Below are 22,319 nucleotides of genomic sequence, written 5' to 3'. Positions count from 1 at the left end.
TGGCCACGCTGGCCCTGGCGCGGGAAGCCTGTGGCAAGTGGGGGGGACCCCAGGCACCCTCTGCACAGCGCTGGGGCCACTGAACCATCCTTCCTCTGCCCCAGCTGCTTCCTCCGCCCGGCCCCGTGCCCTGCTCGCCGGGGGGGGCTTCCTGCTCGCCCCGGGGCACCGGCCACCGCTTCGACCCCCGGGGCTCCTCGCAGCCCGGCCCGGGGGGGCCGGGGGTGTCCCCCCAGCCCACCTTAAGGCAGCAGCGCCCCGGGCTGACCCTCCAAAAGCAAGTTCGCTCCGGGGCGGGCGGTGCTGGCTTCGCCCCCCGCCGCCGGGGAGGCGACCTTAAACCGGGGCGGGGGGGGGTGCCGGGGGGTGTCTCCGAGCCGGGGCCGGCCCCATCCCGCCCCGGTGCCACGGCAACGGCGGCGGGGAGGCGGGGAGGCAGGGGCGGCTCCGCGCGGCTCCGCTCGGCACCGGGGCGTGCGCCCGCCCGGGGCCCCGCCGCGGCGGCCCCGTCTGCGGAGCCCGGGGCCCGGCCGGGTGGGAGGCGGCGGCCGTGGGTGCGGGTGCTCTCCGCCCGCGGGCGGGAGGAGGCGGGAGCCCAGCCCTCCTTCCTCATTTTGGGGCTGAAAAGAGCGATTTCCTTCTCCAGCTGCAGTTTAAAAAAAAAAAAAAAAAAAAAAAAGGGCAGAAAAAGGCAAGCCCGGAGCCGGGGCCGCGCTCTGAAGCCTCTCTGATCTCTGCCTCCCAGACAGAGCCGACGATGGAGCCGCTTCCCCGCCGGGCCGCCTGGCCGCTGACCTGCCTGGTGCTGCTCTCCCTGCGCGGCGGTGCAGGTAAGCTCCGACCCGCCCCCGCCGGCCCCTCCTGCTTTGGCTTTTTCTTTTCCTTGGGTTTGGCTGTTTTTGTTTTTTTTTTTTATAATCTTTTCCCTTTCCCCTCCGCCGCGCGCCTCCCGGCCGCGACATGATGCTGTCGCGCTGCGCACGGTTGGTTTGACCTTTCTGTGCGATGACCTAGAGCGCGGCGATGGCAGAGGGGAGCTCGGCTGCTCCTCTGGAAGCAAACTTCAAGGCAGACATTGCCCTTTCCAGCGAGACGAGGGAATTAGGCAGGGGCATGAAGAGGCATGTCGTTTCCACCCATTTGCTAGCACCCCCTGCCAGCTATGGGAGAGGCAAATCTCTGCGAGCAGCCGAAATTCCCACTCGGAGGCTGCCTGGAGATGGGAGAATGGCAGAGCGGGCAAGGGGAGGCCCCGGCGAGGGCAGTCTGCCTCCTCTGCCGGGAACTTGTTTTTCTTGCTGCCTCCTGCTTTACCCCTGCCTGTCTGCAGTTCTTGCTGCTCTACCCAACTGTTGAGCACCAAAGCGGTGGGATTGTGCCGTCCTCCCAGGCACCTTGTGCCACCCAGCCCTGCTGCGAGCACTGGCCCCAGGCCACCGCGGGCTCCTGCTGCTGGCCCCCCGCGTGCCCCAGCCCTCACCGGGGCTCGTGGCTCCGCCGGTCCCTTATAACAGCTTGGGGATGCAGCGCGAGAAGGGACGATCGGAGCCCGCGCCGCTCCCAGGCTCTTTCCCTTCCCTCACGAGCAGTGGGAAGTTTCTTGCCCCGCCAGGAGCGAAGCCTTGCGGTGGCTGCTGCTTTCAAGGATGTTTCCTTTCTAGGCTGTTTCGTTTCGGTGCTCTTCATCTCGGGTGATACTGCTAAGGAATCGCTCTCCTTCTTGCCCAGCGCTGTCTGCACCTCCGGGGAGGGACGGGGCTTTTTGTGCAAGCCTCCTGAGGCGGTAGCGATGCACGGTCAGGAGCATCTTGCTGCTGAGCTTTTTGCCTGGTCTGGCCAAATTTCGGACCTTCCAGCCGGATCCCACTACAAATAGCCCAGCCCAGGCTCCCACGCGGGTGAAACGCTCTCCTGCGTGGGGGAAAACCACATTCTCCCAGGCCCATCGGAAATATTTACCGCCGAAGCTTTACTTGGGCAGAGAGTTGAGCGCAAACTTGAGCTGAAAGCAAATGCTTTCGGCACAACACTCCTTGCTTTGAGTTGCCTGATCACAACTGAGAAGTGTTGGCCCCAAGCTGAAAACTCCCAGTTGCTGAAAGCCAAGAAGGCTTTGGCGGCGAGCGCAGCTTCTTAGTGAACCGCTGCGATTTCCTGCCACAAAAGAATGGCTCCAGCAAAGCTCTTGAGTTTAATTAAACGTGGCCTTGGAGTGAGAACCCCATTTTTCCAAGCCAGCCGTAGGAAAAGAACCATCCTGGGGCAGAAAGCCCTGGGTTGCGAGGCGGTTTCTGTCCCTAATTTCAGGTGTAAGCGTGCAGATCTTTTTTTTTTGTTCCCATGCGGTGGAGACCCTGCGGTGAACCCTCCTGGGCCACGGCTCAGGCTAAGCCTGAACTCCAGAAGAGCTGGCCCAGGCTCCTGCTGCCGGAGGGCGGCTGCTGAGAGCGCTTCTGCAGAAGGAGAGGGGAAAAGGGAAGGTCCTGCAAGAGATCATCCTGTAGGGCAAAGGGGAGCGAGATGCTGGGAAGGCAAATTGCAAAGCCCCGTTGCAAAATCCGTGCCGTGCAGGACCCTTCCGTGCAGGTGTTTCTCAACGGAGGGGTTCAGCTGCGCTCCCCGGAGCCTCCTCTAAAGAGCAGAGCTGTTTGGTTGTGGGGCTCTGGCTTTTAGGCTGAATTTCTGTTAATGCTGTAGGAGGGAAAGCTTGCAAATGATGGCTGCGCGTGAGCTGAGGCTTCCTCTGATGTCACGTATGTAAAATATAGCCTTTACTATAACCACCCGCTCTGGGATCCGCATAGTGCTCGACAGCTACCCCCGGGTCTCTCTTCTTGTCTTCCCCGGACTGCAGATTCCAGGCCCTTTTTATAGGCAGCACCTGTCAGCTCCCCCCGCGGGCAGCCCTGCTGCAGGTGCAATTCCAGCAGGATTATTTTGGGGCTTCTCTCGCCCATCGGCCCGTTCCTTCAGCGAGTGACTGGGGGGCTCCGCATGCCGGTGGCCAGCTGCATGTTGCTTCTGGAGCATGCGGCCCTCCCCTCGCCATCCCGGAGCTCCTTACCCGGCTCCTTCAGAAGAAAAAAAAAAATCTATTTTTATCAGGAAGCATCCGAGCAGCCTCTCCTGAATTAAACCCCGGCCTCTTGCAATCTGTTCGGTATCAAATACTTCAAAAGGTGGAATACAGAAAAAAATGTGTTACCGAGATGGAAAACTTGCACCGCAGCGGGAGAGCCGGGGATTATTTTGTTCTCAAATTAAACTGACTAACGGGAGGGAGGCTCTGCCAGACCAGGCGCAGCACGACGCCTGCGCTCGTGCCTCTCCTCCGGGCTGGAAGTGCTCTGGGTCCACGTTGCGAGGGTGCTCCCACCTACGTGGGAACTGTCGGGTGGCGATTTTCAGGGCTCTAAAACCCTTTGCTAATTCTGGAGTGTAGGACAGAGCAGATTACAGGGTCAGAGCACCCAAACTCCCCTTGATCTTGGTGGCAAAAGGATTGCGCTCTGACTCCGGGTGGTTTGAAATCGAAGAAAGTAGTGTCATCGCGTGGCACTGTGGACGTGCAGGTGGGAAGCAGGTTTGCACTGAAGCGGTGCTTGCGGTGAGAACTCGCGGTGTCTCGTCTCTTTGCAGCATGAAGACCCCCTGCAGTCCCTCTCCCGGTGCGCAAGGACGTCGTGAGCGTGCAGGGCTCGCACACGCCGCTGGCAAATACCTGCTGGGAGGGGGCTCGGTGGGGCTCCTGGCCCCGCTGCTCCCCAGGGCGAGCACCCAGAAAGGGGAAGGAGGAGAGACATCTTCTGCTGGGTGCAAGGAGAAGCTGCCTTCAGGAGGAAGGGAGGAAAGGAGCTTCAGTGGAAACTTTGCATTTTCTAACTTGCATATTCTGGGGTTTTCTGTCCACTTCCCCTTTGTGTTTTCCCATCGCAGGGGGGCTGGGGCACCGCTCTGCACGCCGCTGCGGGAGTTCGAAGGTGTTTCCGAGCACATGGTGGGGCAGGCTGGTCCTGGCGTAGGGCTGTTGGGCGCAGGGTCGGCAGGTGGAGAAGTGGGGCGGTCTGACGGGGACTCGTGCTCCTCGGCTGGGAGGTGCGAGCGGGCTTAGTTAAGGCAGCGTGGTGTTACCATGGCTATGTCGTGGCTGAAGCTCGTGTGTTATAGATCTGCAGACCCTGAATGGGGTGAACTGAAGAGCGCTGGCCGAGCAGAGCCATGTGCGAAAGTCTCTAAAGTAGCGTGGTGGCTCACAACAGAACACATGGAAAATACCCCAAAGCCACATTTTAGCCCTATGCGAGAGGCTACCTAGAGCCACGCAGCGTTATCCGCGATGACCTGAGAGTCTGAGAGCTGCCGGCAAAGGCCCCTGGCAGGCGGCACAGGCGGCGGCACGAAGCCCTTTGCTCCCGGCTGCTCTTGGGGCCGCTCTGGGAGCAGCAGCACCGTCAGAAAAGCCCTGCACGGCAGCGGCCCCGCTGCAGCAGCACCTCCGGCAGCCCGGCACTGGACAACAGCGCGCGCCCTGCCTGCAAATCCCTCGGCGCAGGGAGCAGGCAGGGCGCTCGCGCGCCGCTGCCCGTCGAGGAGGTGATGTGGGCTCGGCGGTGCGAGATGCACGCAGGCCGGCTGCAGCCCGGCTGCAAACGTGGGCTTTACCTTGCTGCCTGCGAAGGTAAATCCCCGTGACCCCAGGAAGGCAGGAGCCTTGTGCCGAGGCTGCGGTGAGCGACAACCCAGCCACGTGCAGTTTAACTGCCCGGTGCTTTTGCGGATGTTGCTCTGAGACTCCGTCTCTGCGACCAAGAGACGTGCTTCGGGGCTGAGCAACGCCCGTGCCGCTCACCCTGACCACGCTCTGGTGTCGGGGTCAGCTCCGGGACGCCAAACCAGGCGTTTCCCCCGTCTCGCTGCCCTCCGGCATGGCGCGTGCCTCGTGGGGAGATGGGCAGATGGAGAGAGGGAGGATGAAGAGGAAGCGCTGGGCTCGCTGTGGGCTGGGCTCGGGTACGCGGGGCGGCGCTGGCCCCTCTGAGCAGGGCAGCCCTCCCCGGCGTGGGGGATCTTCGAGGCGACGTGGGGGATCTTTGAGGCGACGTGGGGGTCACCACCCTGCAGAAGTCTTTTATGCAGGATTGCAGAGGGGAGCAGTGAGCAACACGTTCATCGCGGGGCGCGGAGCCCCTGCGGCAGGGAGGGGGCCTGGTACCCAGCCCTCCGCTTCCCACGGCCCTTGCGGTGTTGCAATGCCGCACGCTAACGAGCGGTGAGACAACGCGGGCTCTGTTTGCCCAGCTCGGTGGAGCGAGCGATTAGCACCGCGACCACCCTGGGCGTGCAGAGGGGTTGGGGCTGGGGGTGCTGGTGCCTGTGCCCGGAGCAGCCCGGTCCCCTGCCTGTGTCACGTCCCCGTGGCGGGGCTTGGTGAGAGGCGCGTGGTGCTTCTGTGCTTTCAAACTTCCTCTACGCGTTTCTCAACCGCCTCTTGCGAAAGGTCCGGCAGCAGCCGGCGATGGAGAAGCTCAGGAGGTGCCGCAGCAGCGGAGCCAGCTGTGCGCGCCCCGCGCCACTGCCGTGCTCTGCGCGTGGGGCGCATCGGCCCCCGCCGAGGGCAGGGGCTCGGCTCCGGCGCGGCTCCCCTGGGTTCCGATGCCACCCGAGAAACACGGGCTCGCCTTGCAGAAGCCCAGACTGCTGCTGCTCAGGCAGAAGACTGAGGCTCAGCCTGAACGACCCGCTCAGATGTGACGCAAACCAGGTTTCCGTCCTTCTGTGCTTGTCTTCTGGGACACGCTTGTCTAGGTGTCGAGCGCTGCTACCACGTTAGCCTTGAAGTGGCTTCGAAGGGCTGAAGCTTTCCGCTGTGAGGATCAGCCTGCGCTGGGGATGCAGCGGACTAATGCCCTGGGCAAAAAGCCTTTAACTTGAGGAATCTGGAGAAACTGTGCTCCTGGTAACTCTGATCATTGAGATCGAGTAATTGCGCAGGCAGTGAGAACATCAGGGTAGATTAAATACCGCTGGAAGTCAGAAGGGATTAACAGCTGCCAGAAATCCTCTCCAGGCTCTGTGGGAGCCAGCCGTGGCCCGGAGGGGTCAGAGAAGTTTGTTCTACAGCAGGTCCTCCCGGGAGCATCCAGCCAAGGGCTTTGTCCCATCCTGGGGATGGCTGCGGGGGTGCCACGGGAGGCCTTGTTGCTGCCCTGGGTTTTTCTGGTGTGAAGGCTGTGGGGTGCAGCTGCAGCCCTCCAGCCAACAAGGCTGGTCCGTACGCTCCCAGCGCCGCCCAGCTGCAGCAGGAGTTACCTGCTCAGACACGCCGGTCTCTGCGTGACGGTGACGCCGGTCTCTGCGTGACGGTGACGCCGGTCTCTGCGTGACGGTGACGCCGGTTCTGCGTGCCACTTGTCAGCTCCGGGCCACAGCGCTCGGCAGCGCCTGGCCCCTGTTATCAGCAGGCGGATTTAAGGGGTTCTCCCACCTCTGTCCTGTGTTGCTTAAAAATGCTCCTTTAAGCAATGACCTGTATTGAAATCTCATTCAGTTGCAATAATTATATCGGCATGGCAAGCGTTGCCAAAATTAACCCCTCGAGGAGCCGTGTAGGCCGCGGGGCGGCCGTCTCTGCTGCTCCCGCTGTTTCGAGGGAGCGGGGAGCAGTGGCATCGCTGGTTCCCGTGGGGCTGAGCCGGCCGTTCCCGGTGCATCACGCCTGACCGGCGGCGAGCTCGGACCCCCGTCCCGCCCGGCTCTGGCTGCAGATCCACCCGAGGTGGATTTTGTTACTGGCGTTCCCGCAGGGAGAGCGGAGCCCCTGCGATTTTCCTGGAGACCTCGGGAGTTTCTCCCTGCCTGACCGTGCATGCGGGAAGGTGTGTTGGCACCCATGGGTGCGTAGGTGAGGGGGCGTTTGGGACGGCGGCTTTCTGTTTGTGTGGCACGGTGCAAGGCGGTCAGCGGGGTTAGGGAGCCGCTTTACTGAGATGCTTCGAAGGGAACTGCTCTCCTGTCGGTGACGAGGGGGAATGGCGTCTGCCCGACTGTCACCGGCTTTGGCTAATGGCTGTGCTCCGCTGGAACGAATCGGGGCTTGGATTCAATGCAGAAATGGGAGAGATTCAATGCAGAAAACATGGTATCGCATCTGCAGCTGCGAGGGGAGCTTGCTTTTTGGAGTGCCTTGTATTTTGCGCCTTTATTTTCTCCTGCCTGACAAAGCCAAGCAGCCGTGGGAGGCAGCGCGGCGTGCCGGCAGGCGCAGGCAGCTGGGATTTGCTCAATGTTTTAGCTGTACAGAGCACAACACGCGGTCATCCAGCAAAGCTCCAGCCGGCTCCGCTGCCGAGACCTGCGGGCAGAGGTCTGTGCCCGCTGCAGTAACCGCAGCCTCTCCCCCGGGCTCCCCGGTGCTGGCGCAGCCCTGCTGCCCGTGGTCCCCGCTGACCAGGGCTGTGTGCTCGGCCCGTCCCGCGGCCAGGGAGGCAGGCGGGGAGCCGGGCCGGGTGTGCGGTGCCAGGTGAGATTTGGTCTGTTTTTTCCCCAGGTGCGGGTGCCCAGGCGGGTCAGGGCTTCCAGCTGCATCAGCCCCAGGACAAGGTGTCGGTGGCAGCGGGGCAGACGCTCAACCTGACCTGCACCACGTCTGGAGACGCTCCCCCTGGTCCTGTGAGGTGGCTGAAGGGCTGGGGCAGTGGGAATGAGACCGTCTATGACCAGAGGGGCTCCTTCCCCCGCGTGACGAGGGTGGTGCCTGAGTCCAGCACAGACTTCAGCATCCTCATCAGGGACGTTGGCCCTGAGGATTCCGGCACCTATTACTGCGTGAGGTTCCGCAGATTGCTGGGCGGTGCTGAGGTGTTTCGGCGTGGAAGGGGCACGGAGGTGTCCGTACAAGGTGAGTGGGGCTCCCAGAGCAGCTCCCGGTGGGAACCAGCCCTGCCGGGCGCAGCCCCCGGCACAGCCCGGCCCATCGCGGCCCGGTGGGCTCTGCTCGGGGCGAGCGGGGATGGGGAAGGGGCTCGGGGGGCAGCTCCAGGAGAGGGAGGCTCCCGTGGGCCGTCCCCGGGCGCATCCGTGCCCCCGCGGGAGACCCCGCTCCCTGCAGCCCCGGGGCCGGGCAGGGTGGCAGAGCCGGCTCTGACGGCCCCACACTCCTCCCCGCAGCCAAACCCACTCCCCTGGTCATGTCCTGGTCCGGCCGCAGAGTGGTGCCGGGGCAGTCGGTGTCTGTCACCTGCAAGACCGGAGCGTTCTTCCCCGAAGACATCACGGTGAAATGGCTCAAGGACAGGGCCCCGATCACGGCTCAGCAGCCCCAGATCATCCCATGGCCGACGAAATCCTCCTTCAACATGTCCAGCACCGTGACGGTGACGCTGCAGAAGGACGACGTCCGCTCGCGGCTCACCTGCGAGGTGCGGCACCCCACGCTGCCGGACCCGGTGACGAGGACGTACCAGCTCAGCGAAGCCCTGCGAGGTGAGGGCCGGGTGGGGGCCGGCGCTCGGGGCGCCCAGCTCCCGTGGGGCTGGGGGTCCTGGGGCAGGGACAGGGCGCCCCGCGGGCGGCAGAGCCGGGGGACGCCGGGCACCAGGAGCTGCTTTTCTTCCCAGTCCCCCCCAGTGTCAGCGTGGCCCCTGACGCACCGAGCCCCGTTAAGGTGAACAAGACCGTGAACTTCACCTGCCACGTGAGGGGGTTTTACCCGGGAGACGTGGCCGTCACCTGGCTGGAGAACGGGACGGAGATGAAGGTGGAGAACATCCCCCAGCCGGAGGAGAACCAGCAGGGCTTGTTCGATCTGAGCAGCCTGGTGGAGGTCAAAGCGACGGAGGAGAAGAACGGGTCCGAGTTCACCTGCCGAGTGGTGCATGATGCCCAGGAGCCCATCAGCAAGACGGCTGCCCTGTGGATCGCTGCCCCAGCCAGGGAGGGAGAACTCGGCGACTTGTCCCAGACAGGCAACGGTGCGTGAGAGCCGCTGGGATGCGGTCCCCGCTGGGGCAGCTTTAGGATGTCACCCCCCAAGAAAGCTCAAAGTCCCACCAGAATCCTGTTCAAGGACACAAAATCTCCGTATTGCTGGGCTGGGGCGGGGGTGATGCTGGCCGGTACCAAGCTGTTGTCCTCGATGCTTCAGGTGTCAGCAGGCCAACCCCAGCTGTAAGGCTGCAGGGACTCGGTCGGTAGCAGTGTTTTCAGGTACTGAAATGACCTTTTTCATTCATGTTTCAGCCAATTTGCTCACCATCTATATCGTGGTGGGAGTGGTCTGCACTGTGCTGGTGCTGCTGGTGGCTGCAATTCTTTACCTCATCTGGGCAAAGCAGAGCAAGGGTAAGGAAACCAAGCGCCCAGCAAGGAAGCAGCTGCTCCCGACCCCCTTCTCCCTCTCTCTGGAGCATCAGTGCCTGGACGCTGAATTCACGGCTGTGCTGCTGCAGCTCCTGCCCAAAGGGGAGGACGGCGCAGAGCTGACCGGGTTGTTTGCAGGCTGCAGGGAAACCTCTGCCTGGTGCTGCCATGTGCCAGTGCCTGCTAGGAGCAGGGTCAAACGTGCTCGTTATTCCCTGTGCCTAAAACATCTGACGCCCCCCTGCACCTCCTGCTCTCTGCCAGGAGCAGTCCTGCAGTAAATGGAGTGAAACTCCAGAAAACTGCAGCCACTTGCCTCTGGGAAAAGATGCGGATCCGCTTTTGCAGCAGTCTCTGCGTGTGGGCTTGCGTGCCTGGTGAAGCGAGGCGGGGGGGTTACGTTGTTTCCTGAACTATTTCTTTCCTAAACTATTTCTTTTCCGGCAGGTAAAAGCTCGCCATCTGCTAGGTAAGTGCCGATCTCCTCTAGGCACCGAGTAACCCGCGGGCACTCTGAGCTGGATGCCTGCAAATGGGGTCCCTTGGGATCGGGATGGAGCTGGATCCCCAAAAGCTTGTTGTGCAAGGGAAGGCAGGAGCGCAGGCTCTGCTGATCTCCCTGGTCGTTGTTCTGCCCCTGCGGTGAATCTCGTAGCCAAGTGTTTGGCTTTTGGCGAGGCTGAACAAGTTAGGTGGGAGCCACGTCTCCAGCCTGCAGAGATGTAGCTGGACCAGCACGTGAGCAAACGCTCGCTTGGGGAGGACTCATCCTGCTCGGGGCTGCTGCAAGGACCTTGTTTTGCACCTGAACCCCCCAGCTGCTCCACGATTCGGGACGAGGCAACAGGGCGCTCGATCTGACTTGCTTTGTTTCCCCCTTTCAGGTTACATGAGCCGGAGAAGAGCAGCGAGGCCACTACCCAGGTGTGTCGCTTCGCCCCGGGGAGGGAGAGCACCAGAGGCGGGAGCCAGGGTGGTGGTTCCTGGGCGAAACATCTCGGTGGCTCCGGAGAGGGTGGTGGTTCCCCTGGTTCCCCTGGGAAACACCTCAATGTCTCCACGCTGTGGCTGGAGAGGGAAGAGAGGCTGCCCCAGGGAGGGGGTAGCCACTTCCCAGCATCTTTTCTGCCTTCGTCCTCTTTCCTCCTCCTCCTCCTCCTCCTCCTCCCAGGAAGGTCTGGGTTTGTGCTGCCTGGAGAACCAGCTGTGCGATACCCAGACAGGCTATTTGTGGAGTTCTTTTGGCATTTGGTGACGCAGTTATGAGCGAAGTCGTGATCAGCAGCAATCTGTCCGTCCCAGCCAGCCTCTGCCAGCTCCCACGTGGGCAGCGCTGGGCAGGCTGGCCCCTGCCCATCCCTGCCAGGACGGGGTGACGGCATGGCTGTGGTGGTGGCTCTTGAATCGCAGTGGTGGCTCTGAAGCCTGTCAGTGGCAGCTGTGGCTGGTGATTTGAAGATGTAGCATGGGGTAAAGCATTGCTGCGGGGTTGTCCCAGCCGGCTGCTGGCATCATTCCCCCTGTACAAGCAGAGACCGCGCTGTCGCAGGTGGAGCCGCAGCAGGATTGACTTCTTCAGCGTGGGGCTTTGGGTTGGTGCATGGGGTGGGCACGGGTGGCTCCTCACTCGTCCTCCCAGAGGAGGAACTCTTGGTGTCTTGCACAGGAATCCGACCCCAACAACCTGACCTACGCGGACCTGAACTTCGACAGAGAGAGGAAGAGCGTCCGCCGGATAGTGGAGATGAGCCAGCAGTCGGAGTACGCCTGCATCCAGACCAGCCAGGCGCCCGCCGGCGATGACAACCTCACCTACGCCGACCTGGACATGGTGCATCTTAGCAAGGCGCCCAAGCGGCCGGCCCCGCGCCCCGAGGAGGCCGGCTCCGAGTACGCCAGCGTCCAGATCCCAAGGAAGTGAGCAGGGCTGCAGCGGCTGCCGGGACCCCCTGCCCCGCGGGGAGCTGCCCTGCTCCTCCCCGGGAGGATTTTCTTGGAAGCACTGAGAGTGATGGGAAGAAGCGCTGCGGTACCCGTGGTTTGAGGTGGAAATGGAGTCCGTGTTACTGTGGGGGTCAGCTCCCATCCAGAGACCTGATTTTTGGAGGCAGCTTGGTCCTGGGTCTGCTGGCTCCATCCCTTCGGGATCCCCCCGCAGCCACGGCGGCCGCTCAGCCTCGGTGCACCGGGTTTGCCCATAAGTGGGTTAAGCCAGCAGAGCAGCGGCTCCTCGGGAAGCTCCGGCCGGGCTGAGGGGACGGGGACAGTGCCTCCACGCCGGCTCCCAGGGGGATGCCTCTGCCCGGCTGGGCTCGCACGGCTTCCCGCGGCCGCCCCGACCCCGCAGGGTCCGGCCGGAGCCCCTGTGCTGCCTTCTGGGGGTCTCTGCTGCCAGCGCATGGAAAACAAACTCTGGCTTTAAAGGAAGGACTTCAGTGTCTGCCTCTCTCTTCCCAAGTGTCCCTTCTGCGGGACCTCGGTCTCGCACCAAGGCCAATGAGGCTGGGAAGGCCGGCGAGCCGAGCCCCCCTGCTGCGGGCTTTCCCCTGTCCTGCCGCCCACGGAGGCTCCAGAACCGCTCCCCGGCACTGAGCATCCTCCTCCTCCTCTTCCTCCTCCGCACAGCCTTGCCCCGCTCCGGGACCCACCAGTGCTGCCCCAGGCTTGTACAAAGCGCGCAGCTCCGCGCCGGCCGGGCTGCAGGTGCCCCTGCCAGCCCGCTTCCCCCGGGAGCTCCCTGCAGGTACTGTGTAACATGTTTTGACTGTTTGACATGTAACTGTTAATTTTTAGAGCTAAAACCCAATGTTTTGTGTTGTACGTGGGTGTACTGCTGTGTACTTAACACTAGAATAAGATGTGCAAAATTAAGACCAAGGCCTCAGTAAAAACTCCGAAGCCCCGTAGAGTTTAAAACAGATTTTAAACTGCCCCCCCCTTGGGGGCCGGGCAGGCTCCCCCCAGCCCACGCCTGGGGACAGGTGTCTTCCATGTGACCCCTCCCTGGGCCACCGCGCGGGGCCACCACCCTGCGTCGGCTCCTGCAGCACCCAGGTGGCCTTGCAGCGGCGGGCGCGCATGGGGCTGGCCCCCCACGGCTGCTGGGGGGCCGGGCGGCCCTGGGATGCTTTGAGAACGATGCGACTGCTTTTTTTTGTTTGTTTTGTTTTGGTTTTGCTTGCAAGATATTTTTTTAATAAAAGTGTAAAGTCCTGTGCTGCTCCTGCACATCAGCGTGTCCCCCTGCTCAGGGTGGTCACTCCATCAGCTGCCCTGGGGGTGCATGGTGGGGTGGGGGTCAGCATGTCCTGCAGCGAGGAGGGGGGCCTCATCCTGCACAGCCCCGCGGGGTGCTGCAGGGGAAGATGGCGGCAGCAGGAGGAGGCTGAGGCTGGGATGGGGGCTGTGGCAATGCTCCCTCTGGGCAGCGTGAGGAGGGGAGAGCAGAGCGGGGTCTGGCTGCCCGTCCGCACGCAGCCCTGCTGCATCTTCGGGTGCCCCTTTCCACGGGAGGTGAGCTGGGGTGCCCAAATTGGGGGGCGGGCAGGCTGGGTGCTAGCTGCAGCCTGTGCCACGGGTGAGCTGAGCGTGCCAGTGCTCTGCAGTGCCCTCCCTGCTTCCCCACCCCAGAGCCGACAGCTTGGCTGCGTCTGGCATGCGAGCCGCGTCTCGCCGGGGCTGGGAACCGTGGCGCGAGGCTTCCTGCGGCGATGAGCAACGGGGAGGGCGAGGCTGTGAAGAAGCTCAAAAGGGAACTTGCTGCCCGGGCTGGGCTTTCTCAGCGCTGAGCTGCTGCCAGCAGGGTCCCACCGTCCTCAAAGCGTGAGTGGGAAGGGGACAGCGTGGTCACTGCCCTCGGCATGGCTGCCCCTTCCCGGCTGGGGCAGCTGCTGGGATTCCCAAGGGAGCCTCCCCTGGGTGCTGCTGGGGGTGAGCGGGTGGCCCTGCGCCCCGCATGCACCCGGGCTGGGCTGAGCATCCCTGCCCTGCCCCTGCTCGGCGCCGGGGGCAGCAGCCAGGGGTGCATGGGGTCCCACGTCCCCTTTGGCACCCATGGTGCGGGGAGGGTACCGCCGCTGCTGCCGGCAGGTCTTGCAGCTGGCACCCTGGCACCCCAGCCCTGGGTGCCCATGGCCCCCTAGCCCACCCCCCAGGCCCCGGCTTGGGGTGCGCGGTCCCCTCGTGCCAAGGGCTTGATCTGCCCCAGGGAGCCCTGGACCGCAGACAAAGCCGACGCTCAGCACCCGGCACAGCTTTGGCTTTGTTGGCATCTGCCTTTTATTGGCTGCGGGGGAGCAGGGGCCGGGGTGCGGGTCTGACCCTGCCTCGGGGGTTGTTCTCGGAAGGGGAAGCCCGGGGGGGACCCCGTGGGTGCTGGGACGGGTGCGACGCGGTGAACGGCTCAGGGAGGGGAGTCAGGGTTGTTCTCAGCCGGCTGCCTGCCCCGGTGACGGTGCCGTGGTGCGAGCTCTGCCCAGCCGCCTCTCCCACAGCCGTGCTGGCTGCTCGGGCCATCTCCCAGCCCAGAGGGCCTCATCCTGCCCCAGCTCATCCTTCCCGCTGCTCAGAGGCCGTTGGCCTGTATATCAGCTGTGATGGTTTCCAGACCCTGCTGTGCTTCTACAGCCGCAGGGGAGCCCAGGGGTTGGACCCGCAGCCGGAGCGGTGGCACTGTCCCCTTGATGCACGGGGTCCCTAAGGGACGGGCAGGTGAACCGGAGAGGGACAACTGGGGACGAGGCCCCGTGGTGTGCTGGGGGGACGAGGCAGGGATGACGCCGGCCACGCTGGGCTGGGCAGGGGATGGGGCCGGGGGTGACGGCGCAGTCCGGGCTGGCAGCGTGGGGACCGTGGTGCTGCCCATCCCATGGCCGGCTCTATAGGTCCAAGACTTCCCCTGAGTAGGCGCTGGGGTCCTCGTCCGACCGCGTGGTCACCTTGAACTGCCGCCGCAGGAAGCCCCCGTAGCGCTTCTGATTGTCCCACTTGAGCTTGGGCCGGATCCGGCGCATGAAGCCGCCGTAACGCTTGTGCAGCGCCGTCAGCTCCTGCCCCTCGGCCCCGGCACCCGTGGGCTCCTCGCCCCCTTCGCCTGCCGGCCCCGGGTAGTCCTCGGGGGCTGCCCGCTCCCCCGGCTTGCGGCCGAAGCCCCCGAACTTCTTGCTGAGGCCACCCTTGCTGTGGGCGTTCTCGCGCAGCAGGGAGAGCAGCTTCCCCTTGGCCATCTTCTTCATGAAGCCCCCGTAGCGCTTGGCCGGTGCCGGCAGCAGCTCCCAGGGACCCAGCTCCTGCTCCGGCTCTGCCTTGTCCTCCGCCTCCCGAGGGGACGGGTCTGTCCCTTCGGCCGGGTCTGTCCCTTCGGCCAGGGCCACCAGCGGGGCCAGGAGCGCCAGCGCCTTCCTGCACGTCTCCCACTCGGGGCCGGGCGGTGAGGAGCCCTGGCACTCCCGCAGGCACATCTGCAAGACAGCGGCCGCGGCGGCCCCGGGGCGCCCACCGGCATCACCCCACCGCTCAGGGTGACGCCCCGCCTTCCTCCCACCCCGCCCAGGGGGTGCCCCCACCCCGAGCCCAGGGGTCCGCACCCACTGTGCTGCAAAGCTCAGCGAGGAGCCGAAGCTTGCACATTCCCAGCACCCTGGGGTGCCCATGACCACCACCCTGGCAGCACCCAGCTCTGCCGACCACGCACCGGCACCCGCGACGCCCTCGCTGCTGTGACCCCCCGGCTAACGGCTGCGTGGGGCCAGCACTCACCAGGGGCCAGACGCTGCTCTCGGCGCTGCGGGTCTGGGCCGCGCAGAGGGAGCACTGGGTCACGCAGTTGGCAGATGCCACCGCAGCCAGGGAGAGGCAGAGCGCCAGCGCCAGCGCCCGCCGCGCCATCTCACCCCGCAGCCGCTGCCTGGGGAGGGCGAGACAGCACAGAGCCCGTCACCTTCCCCGCGCCGGCCCCGGAGAGCCCATCGCCGCCCCGCTGGCACCCTCGGCGCGGGGCACCTACCGCATCCACCTGCGTGGCTGCTCCTGGGGACGTGCACCGGGACCTGTGCCCGTGACTCACCTCCAGCAGCTGCTCCTGGGTCCCAGGGCAGGGAGAGAAGGGGACAGAAGTGACCCATGGGGACGTCGCAGGATGCGATCCCTTACCCCGGCTGCAGCCTGGTCCTTGGCACAAGCCCTGAGCTGCGGCCAGGACCCTGGGGCCACCAAGGTCCATGGGGCAGGGACCACCATCCCATCCCATCCCATCCCATCCCATCCCATCCCATCTCCTCCGTCGCTCCTTCCGTACTGCTGGAAAGAAAAGCCCCTTTTTTTCTTTAGCATTGAGTTTCTCTGCAATATTGCGATCGCCGCGTTTGTGCGGCGCGGAGGGGATGAATCACTGGCTCTCCCCCTTGGCCTTGGGGAATAAAAGCGCTGCGATTGGAGCCGCCAGCAGAAGGGGACGGGGGGATGCCACCACCCGGTACAGACTCAGCCCAGGTGCTGCACCCCGCGCCAGGGCAGCCCCGGCTCCCCTCCCTCCCACCCGCCGCTTCTGCTTGGCTGGTGCAGCAGGAGGGAGGGAGAAAAAGCCAGATTTCAGGTGCAAGCCTACCTGCAAGCCGTGATCGCCATCCTTCAGCCTGCCGGGAGCCGTGCCAGAGCCTCTCACCTCCGTGGACGAGGCCAGGGAGGGCTGAACACACGGTGCAATGGCTGGGAGAGGGGCTGTGCCGGCGGCAGTGCCCGGTGCCGCTCCAGAACCCTCCGGGCGAGGCTGGAGGGGCCGGTGCTGGCCCCAGCTGCAGTGCCACAGGACCGCGGTGCCACCAGGACCACGACGGCCCCGGGAGCGAGAGCCAACCCCAAGGGGGTGCGCTGGCAGCGAGCACCCCCCTGCCTCCTTGGCTGCTTTTATCTGGGGGGGAAAGGCATGACCCAGGGGGATCTGTTACACATTAATGACGCATATTAGAGACTATTGTATTCTCCAGCAGTATCTGTTAATGTACGGTAATTGGTACTGACGAAGAAATGTTAATGCCACAGTATTAATTCGTGCTAGATTAAAATTTAATTTGAATTATCTGCACCATCGTGTGTCAAGCTGTTGGCATTCCTCGGCTGCGCCGCACACCGGCTCCGTGCAGCCCTGAGTGCATCGCCCCGATGGCCCCGGCAGAGCGGCGGGCGCCGGGGCAGGCAGATGCCCGGGATGGGCGCGGGCACGGCGGGACCTCAGCCAGCCTTCGCCGCTGAGACGCAGCGATGGTCCCTTATTGCCTCGCCGCCACCGAGACAGCACCGATGAGCGAGGACTCACCAGCCGCGCAGGTAGGTGCCAGCTGCAGCACCCAGGGGAACGAAGCTCCCAAGAACAACGCTGGCTGCTTCCCAGCAGTCCCACTGGGAACCTTTTTCCCCCCCTTTTCCCACCTGCTTCCCCTCCCTCGCCCCTGCCGCGCTCCTCTGCTGCCAGCGGCCCCGTGCCCTGCTGCAGCCGAAGAATCGGGGACTTCATGGCACTCGGGGAGCTGCAGCTCTCCGGGGCACAGCGGGGCCAGGGACCCTGAGTGCCCGGGCACCCTGGGACATCCCACTGCCAACGTACCTGGGCCAGGCAGTGCCACGAACGCCCCTGCGGCGCTCTGCCTGCTCCTGCTGCGGGGGTGAGGAGGGACCGGCAAAACTGGGGCAGGAAAAGGGGAGAAAAACAAAGGGCTTTGGACTAAAGCAAAAAGCAGCAGCACACAAAGGGAGGAAGAAGAAAAGCAGAGTTAGAGCTCGATCCTGTGTTACCTGGAGGAGCCCTGAGGCTCTGGAGCCGTCCCTCCTGCAGAAACACCACAGGATCACGGAGCGTCTGGCAATGCCAGCGGTCCCGGCCACCACAGCACCCTCAGCACGTCCTACCTGTGTCAGGCATCTGCCGGGGTCCCCTCCTCCCCCGTCCTCTTTCCACTCGAGTTTTCGATGCCCAGGCTGGGCTCGTGCCTGGAAAGCCCCGAGCTGTGTCCGTGCACCCTGGGGGCTGGTTACAGACTCGGCGGCCCAAGGAGGGACGGGGAATTGGGACTGTGTGTGCCAGGCGGCACAGAGACCGATCCCCCCGTTCCGATTAACCTGTGATTATTGCTAGTGAGGGATGCGAACAGCTCTCCGAGGCTGAGCAGGTCTCCTCCCACACAGGTCTAACTCAGGCAGGTTAAGACCCTGCAGAGATTTCTGGTGGAGAAGAAGAATCACCTTCCAGCCGTTCCTTTCCTCGCCTTTAAAAATGACCTGGAAACGCCTTCAGGACAAGGCTTCTCATAAAAGCTGATGACTTTTGGAACAGAATCGCTGCAAAACCCAGCACTGCGGCCGCCGCCGCTGCCTGAGCCAAGTGGGGGGAGACAGAAACCTCCCCCCGTCCTCTCCCCCCGCTCCCTTTGCCCCTCCGAGCCCCGGGTTGTCCCCACCGTGAGGGTGGCAGACGTGGCATCGGCATCGAAACGAACCCCAGCAAAGCTCTGGACAGCAGTTCGCAGGCTACGAAACCACTCGAGGGACGAGAGCAGCACCTGCAGCCAGGCAGGAACCCCTCAAAATAACGCAACAAGCCCAACCGTGAGCCGCTCTCGGCACCGCGGCTCGGGGGGTGTTTGTAAACAGAGTCACTCTTTGGTGCGCAGGAGCGATACCCCAGCTGCGCCCACGCGATGGGAGCAGGACGGCGACCCTGGCAGCCCTACCTGCCGCTGCTTCCCGTCCCGCCGAGCCCCCACTTCGCCGATCAGGATGGGTCGTGGGTGGTAGGGGTCCCTCCGCAGGCGTCAGGCTGAGCCGGTCATCGGCAGCGGTGGCGGTGGCAAGGCCACGCTGGCTGGCGGCCCCGTGGCGGTGCCCGGGGTGCCCGCCGGACTCGCCGCCCGCCGGCTCACACCCCGCTTTTATGGCCACAGAGTCTCCTCCTGTGGCGGGGCCCGGCTGCGTTCGGCGCCGCGGAGCCAATCGGGGCGAGGGAAGCTGTGAATAATCAGCCCCGCAGCATCCTCGCCACCTCCCGAGCACGCTCTCCCGCTGTGCCGGGGCCTTCCCGCAGCCCCCCACCCACCGCAGGGGCTGGGGTGCACGTCCCACCACTGCACCGCCACCGGCTGCATCCCTCGGGGACCCCCGTCGGGGCCAGCCTCGGTCCTCGGTGCCGAAACGCGTGCCCCAAAAGCGGGAGGTGGCAGGGGACAGGGATGGGGGCTGTTTCCCCCCTGGCTGCGTGCCGGAGGAGTTTGGCTGCCGGGGGTGTGAGTCCTCCCTGGGTACCAAATTCGAATCCTGCCCAAGAAGGAGGGGGTGCGAAGCCCTGACCCCCCCACCCCCCTCCCCGGGCTGGGGAGAGGCACCGTCCTCGTGCCGATGTCGGGGAGAGGAGTGAGCCCGTCCGAAGCCGCCGGGAAGGGCGAGAGGGTCTTCACGCCCCGGAAAGGCCGGTGCCCCCCGCCCCAGCCAGCCCGGCTGCGGTTGGGCAGCAAAGCCCTCGCAGGGGAACCCCCCCACCTCCGCACTGTCGGGGCTCAGCCACCCCGGGCTTCCCCCCCCCGCCCCCCCTCCTGCTGAGGACAAAGCCAAAGAGATGAGCCAAAGGGGCCGGGGGAGCGGGCTGGGGGTGTGGAGACCCCCCCCTTCCCTGCTCAGCCCTGATTCCTCTTCACCCATTTCCAAGCCTGATTTGGGGGTGAGGGAGGGCAGCGCTGGGCAACGCCGGGGCACCCCCGCGCCCGCGCACCGCGCTCCCCCTGCCCGCTGTCCCAGCAGCGGTGCGGGGCCGGGGGGCCGGGGCCCAGACCCCGCGGGGCCAGCCCGTCCCGTCCCGTCCCCGGCAGCCCCGGTGGGTGCAAGCGCATCCCACGCGCCGCCGGCAGCGCAGCCCGTCCTCTCGCCTTGAAGACGGAGCTATTTTTATCGGAGCTCAAGAGGGATGTTTCCCAGCAACCTGCCTTTCTCCCCAGCTCGAACACCAGCTGCCGGACCCGGTGCCCCCTGCTCAGCCCTCCCGGCGCTGGCGAGGGGCGCGGGGGCCATCGGCACGGTCGGGACCCTCCACTGGGCAGCCAGTAGCCACAGCCGGGCGAGCAGGGCAGCCTGCCCGTGGTCCCCCATCCCCAAGGCTGGTGGCTGCCTCCACTAGCACCCATGTTTGGGGTGCCAGGCTCTGCTCCCCAGAAAGCACATGGGACTCCACAGCTTTTGCTTGGAGGGGGATTTTAGCTCGCCCGGGCTGGGGCTGTGCCAGCGCGGAGGGACCGAGGGAGCAGGGCACGGGGAGGGGACGAGGCAAGGGCATCCTGCATCTCCCCAGGGCCCACAGAGGAGACGTCCCCTGCGGGACCCATCCTGGGAGACGGCAGCGCTGCGGTGAGGGGGGACGGAGCTCGGGCCCCACGGGGGGCACGGGCAGAGGGCAGCCACGGCCCCCCCTCGCTGCGGCGTGCTGGGCTGTGCAGGCACAGAACAAAGCCGAGAAGAACAAAACGCAGCTGCAAACCACCACAGACACACTCAGCCGGGGGCTGCGGGCATCCCCCGGGCAGGTTTAACCCTTGCTGCTGGGAGCAGTGGTCCTGCGGGCACCACAGACACAGTGGGAAGCAGCATTTCTTCCACCAAAACCATTATTTCTACCAAATAGCCCTCCCAAACCCAAGTCCATCCCTAAAGCCCGGCCTCCCTTGTTCAACCTGCCGTTACGCAGGCAAATGGCTCCGTCCAGGAGCCGCGTCTCCGGGTGAGAGCAACGGCATCGCCCCAAAGGCCGGTGCCTGCCCGGGGACCCGGAGCGCGGAGGGGAGCAGCGTGGCCGTGGCCGCCGCCACCTCCCCACCCCAAAAGCAGACCCGCTTGCAGCAGCTCCCCCGGAGCCCAGCGGCCCGGGGTACGGCCGCCTTCCCGTGCAGGGTAATTGCACCGGTGGGAGATGCGCTTCTGGAGACGGAGCAAACCCCGCGGGCACAGAGAGAAAAGTCGTTTGTGATAAGATTCCTTCCTCAGGGCTGATTCCCTTCGCGCCGGGAGGGAGGTCGAGTTACTCCTCTCCCCGGAGCAGAGTCGCCTTATGTTGTACGTGTGCCGCAGATGTGCTGAGCTGGGCGAGAGGGTCCTGCGGGCAGGCGGGGGGGTGACAGGGTCCCCCCCAGGAAGGGAGCTGCGAGCGAGCCCACCCACCAGCGAGTTTAATTAATATTCATCTGTTGCTCTCTAATGGGAAACTGTCTCTGAGTCACACTGACATTTCCCTGGGACAATGGTAATTAAGCACCTGGGTAAGAGAAATGTGCAGTAATAGAAAAGTTAAGTTTTCGTAACTGCATGAGTGAAAAGCGGGTTTGGCGAGGAGGGGGACGAGCGTGCGTACCAGGCTCCCGCGAAAGCAAGTGGGAGTTAATGGCAGCTAACGTCACACGGCTGCCGCTCTGCCCCGACGCCCCCAGACCAGACGGGGCACCTCGAGGGTGCCCGGCTCCCCATCCCGCGATGGGGCACCTCGAGGGTGCCCGGCTCCCCATCCCGCGATGGGGCAAATCGTCCCCGCGGGCGGGATGAGCTCTGCCAGCCGCCTGGGCTGTCCCCGAGCCGGGGGCTGACCCAGCGCTGCTGGCGGGAGCATCCCATGGGAAGGCAGTCGCTCTGCTGCTGTTCCTCCAGCGCCGTCAGCTTTATCCTATTCAGTGGCTTTTCCAGAAACAGCTCCACTGCTCGCTCTCCCTCCTGGCCCTGAAGTGACGGCGGCTGCCGCGGGCAGGGCGGGAGGTGGCCTTCCCGCAGGCAGATGTGGGCACGGGGCGGCAAGGGCTGCCTGCGGCTGCCACCGGCTGCGGAGCGAGGGATGTGCCGGCCGTATTGCGTGGGCCAGGAGGGGCCCCGACAGCTCCGTGGGGAGAACTGCCCGGGGGGGGGTAAGCCTGGGGGTCTGCTCCCAACCGCCGGTGGGAGCCGGGCAGTCTCCGATCGACCGCGACAGCACCGGAGCGACCCTCCGGCGGCTGCACCGGCACGATGTGGAGGCAGATGCCAGGCGGGTGGTGCGGAGCAGAGGGAGGTCACCGCTGCGGGGGACGTGGCAGCGGGCAGAACAGCGGTGTGGGACCGGGAGCCGATTCAGCCCCTGCCTGCGTCACGCCACGGTGGCTCGAGGTCACCGCGCAGCCCAGGTGGGCACACATGCGGGCACGTGGCGACCTCCCTGCGTGGGCAGGAGGCACAAGTGGCCACTCGACACCGGTACAAAAAGCGGAGCCCACGTAAACATGACGAGTCACGCCGCTGCCATCGTTCCTGCCGCCGGCACGCACCGCGCCAGGCTGCCGAGCGGCACCAGGAGCACGGGGCTGCGGCACGGCCCCCTCATCCCCAGGCCAGGAGGTGAAATGGCTCCATTTAAAAGCAAATTGAGTTCAAACCACTTGCAGGAGCTGCGGCCGAGCTGCTGTGCGGAGGGTCAGCCCCGCCGTGGGAGCCAGCACCCACCCTGCGTGCGGGCGGCTCTGGGGGTCTCCGTCTCCCCCGGGGGGGACCAGCGTGATGCAGCTCAGAGCTGCTGCGGGCTGCGCGATCGGAGCGGCACACGCCTCACACCTGAGTCAAGAAACCAGGATTTTTTCGAGCTCCTCCGTGACCTGGCCCCGCAGATGCTCTCCTTGACCGTCCGCAGAGCGCCCGCCGCTAACGGCACCCGTGCGGGGGGCAGGAAAACGCGGGGGGAAGCGGCTGGAACCAACCCCGTCAGGGGGTTTGATCGCCGTTCCCCCCCGCAGCCCACCGGGAGCGAAGCCCCGGGCCCGGGGGCTGCCGGCTGCCCACCCCCAGCAGCCCCGGGCCCAGCAGCCCGGTGCCAGGATCAGCCCCCCCCGCAGCACCGGGGTGGCGACGAAGCCCCCGGCCGGGGGGTGAGGAGCGGTTTGGGGACGGTGTGTGGGGCAGGGACCCTGCCCACGGTG

General features: G+C 65.0%; 2 protein-coding genes across 2 annotated transcripts; one reads left to right on the top strand and one right to left on the bottom strand.

Annotated features, from left to right (window-relative positions):
- The first annotated feature begins 678 nt into the window (after positions 1–678).
- LOC309597103 (tyrosine-protein phosphatase non-receptor type substrate 1-like) lies at positions 679–12,475 on the top strand. Its single transcript, XM_082326108.1, has 8 exons — positions 679–830; positions 7,547–7,897; positions 8,167–8,481; positions 8,616–8,969; positions 9,238–9,339; positions 9,805–9,826; positions 10,242–10,281; positions 11,024–12,475. Exons 1-8 carry the CDS (start codon positions 758–760, stop codon positions 11,276–11,278), a joined length of 1,512 nt encoding a protein of 503 aa, XP_082182234.1. The 5' UTR covers positions 679–757; the 3' UTR covers positions 11,279–12,475.
- Positions 12,476–14,234: 1,759 nt separating this feature from the next.
- PDYN (prodynorphin) lies at positions 14,235–15,619 on the bottom strand (the record flags this gene model as incomplete). Its single annotated transcript, XM_082325667.1, is given in 4 exon segments — positions 14,235–14,816; positions 15,115–15,262; positions 15,371–15,415; positions 15,417–15,619. Coding segments are annotated over 4 exon segments (978 nt in total).
- Between the last annotated feature and the right edge of the window lie 6,700 nt (positions 15,620–22,319).

The sequence above is a fragment of the Platalea leucorodia genome (assembly GCF_965183815.1).
Source record: "Platalea leucorodia genome assembly, chromosome: 13".
Taxonomy (NCBI): Eukaryota; Metazoa; Chordata; class Aves; order Pelecaniformes; family Threskiornithidae; genus Platalea; species Platalea leucorodia.
Note: the sequence above shows the minus strand (reverse complement) of the source record. Positions and strands in the feature narration are given on the sequence as shown.

Coding starts and splice junctions, on each gene's coding strand:
- LOC309597103 (XM_082326108.1), top strand. CDS start 758: ATGGAGCCGCTTCCCCGCCGGGCCGCCTGGCCGCTGACCTGCCTGGTG. Junction 8,482..8,615: donor GCTCAGCGAAGCCCTGCGAG/GTGAGGGCCGGG, acceptor TTTTCTTCCCAG/TCCCCCCCAGTGTCAGCGTG. Junction 9,340..9,804: donor CTGGGCAAAGCAGAGCAAGG/GTAAGGAAACCA, acceptor CTTTTCCGGCAG/GTAAAAGCTCGCCATCTGCT.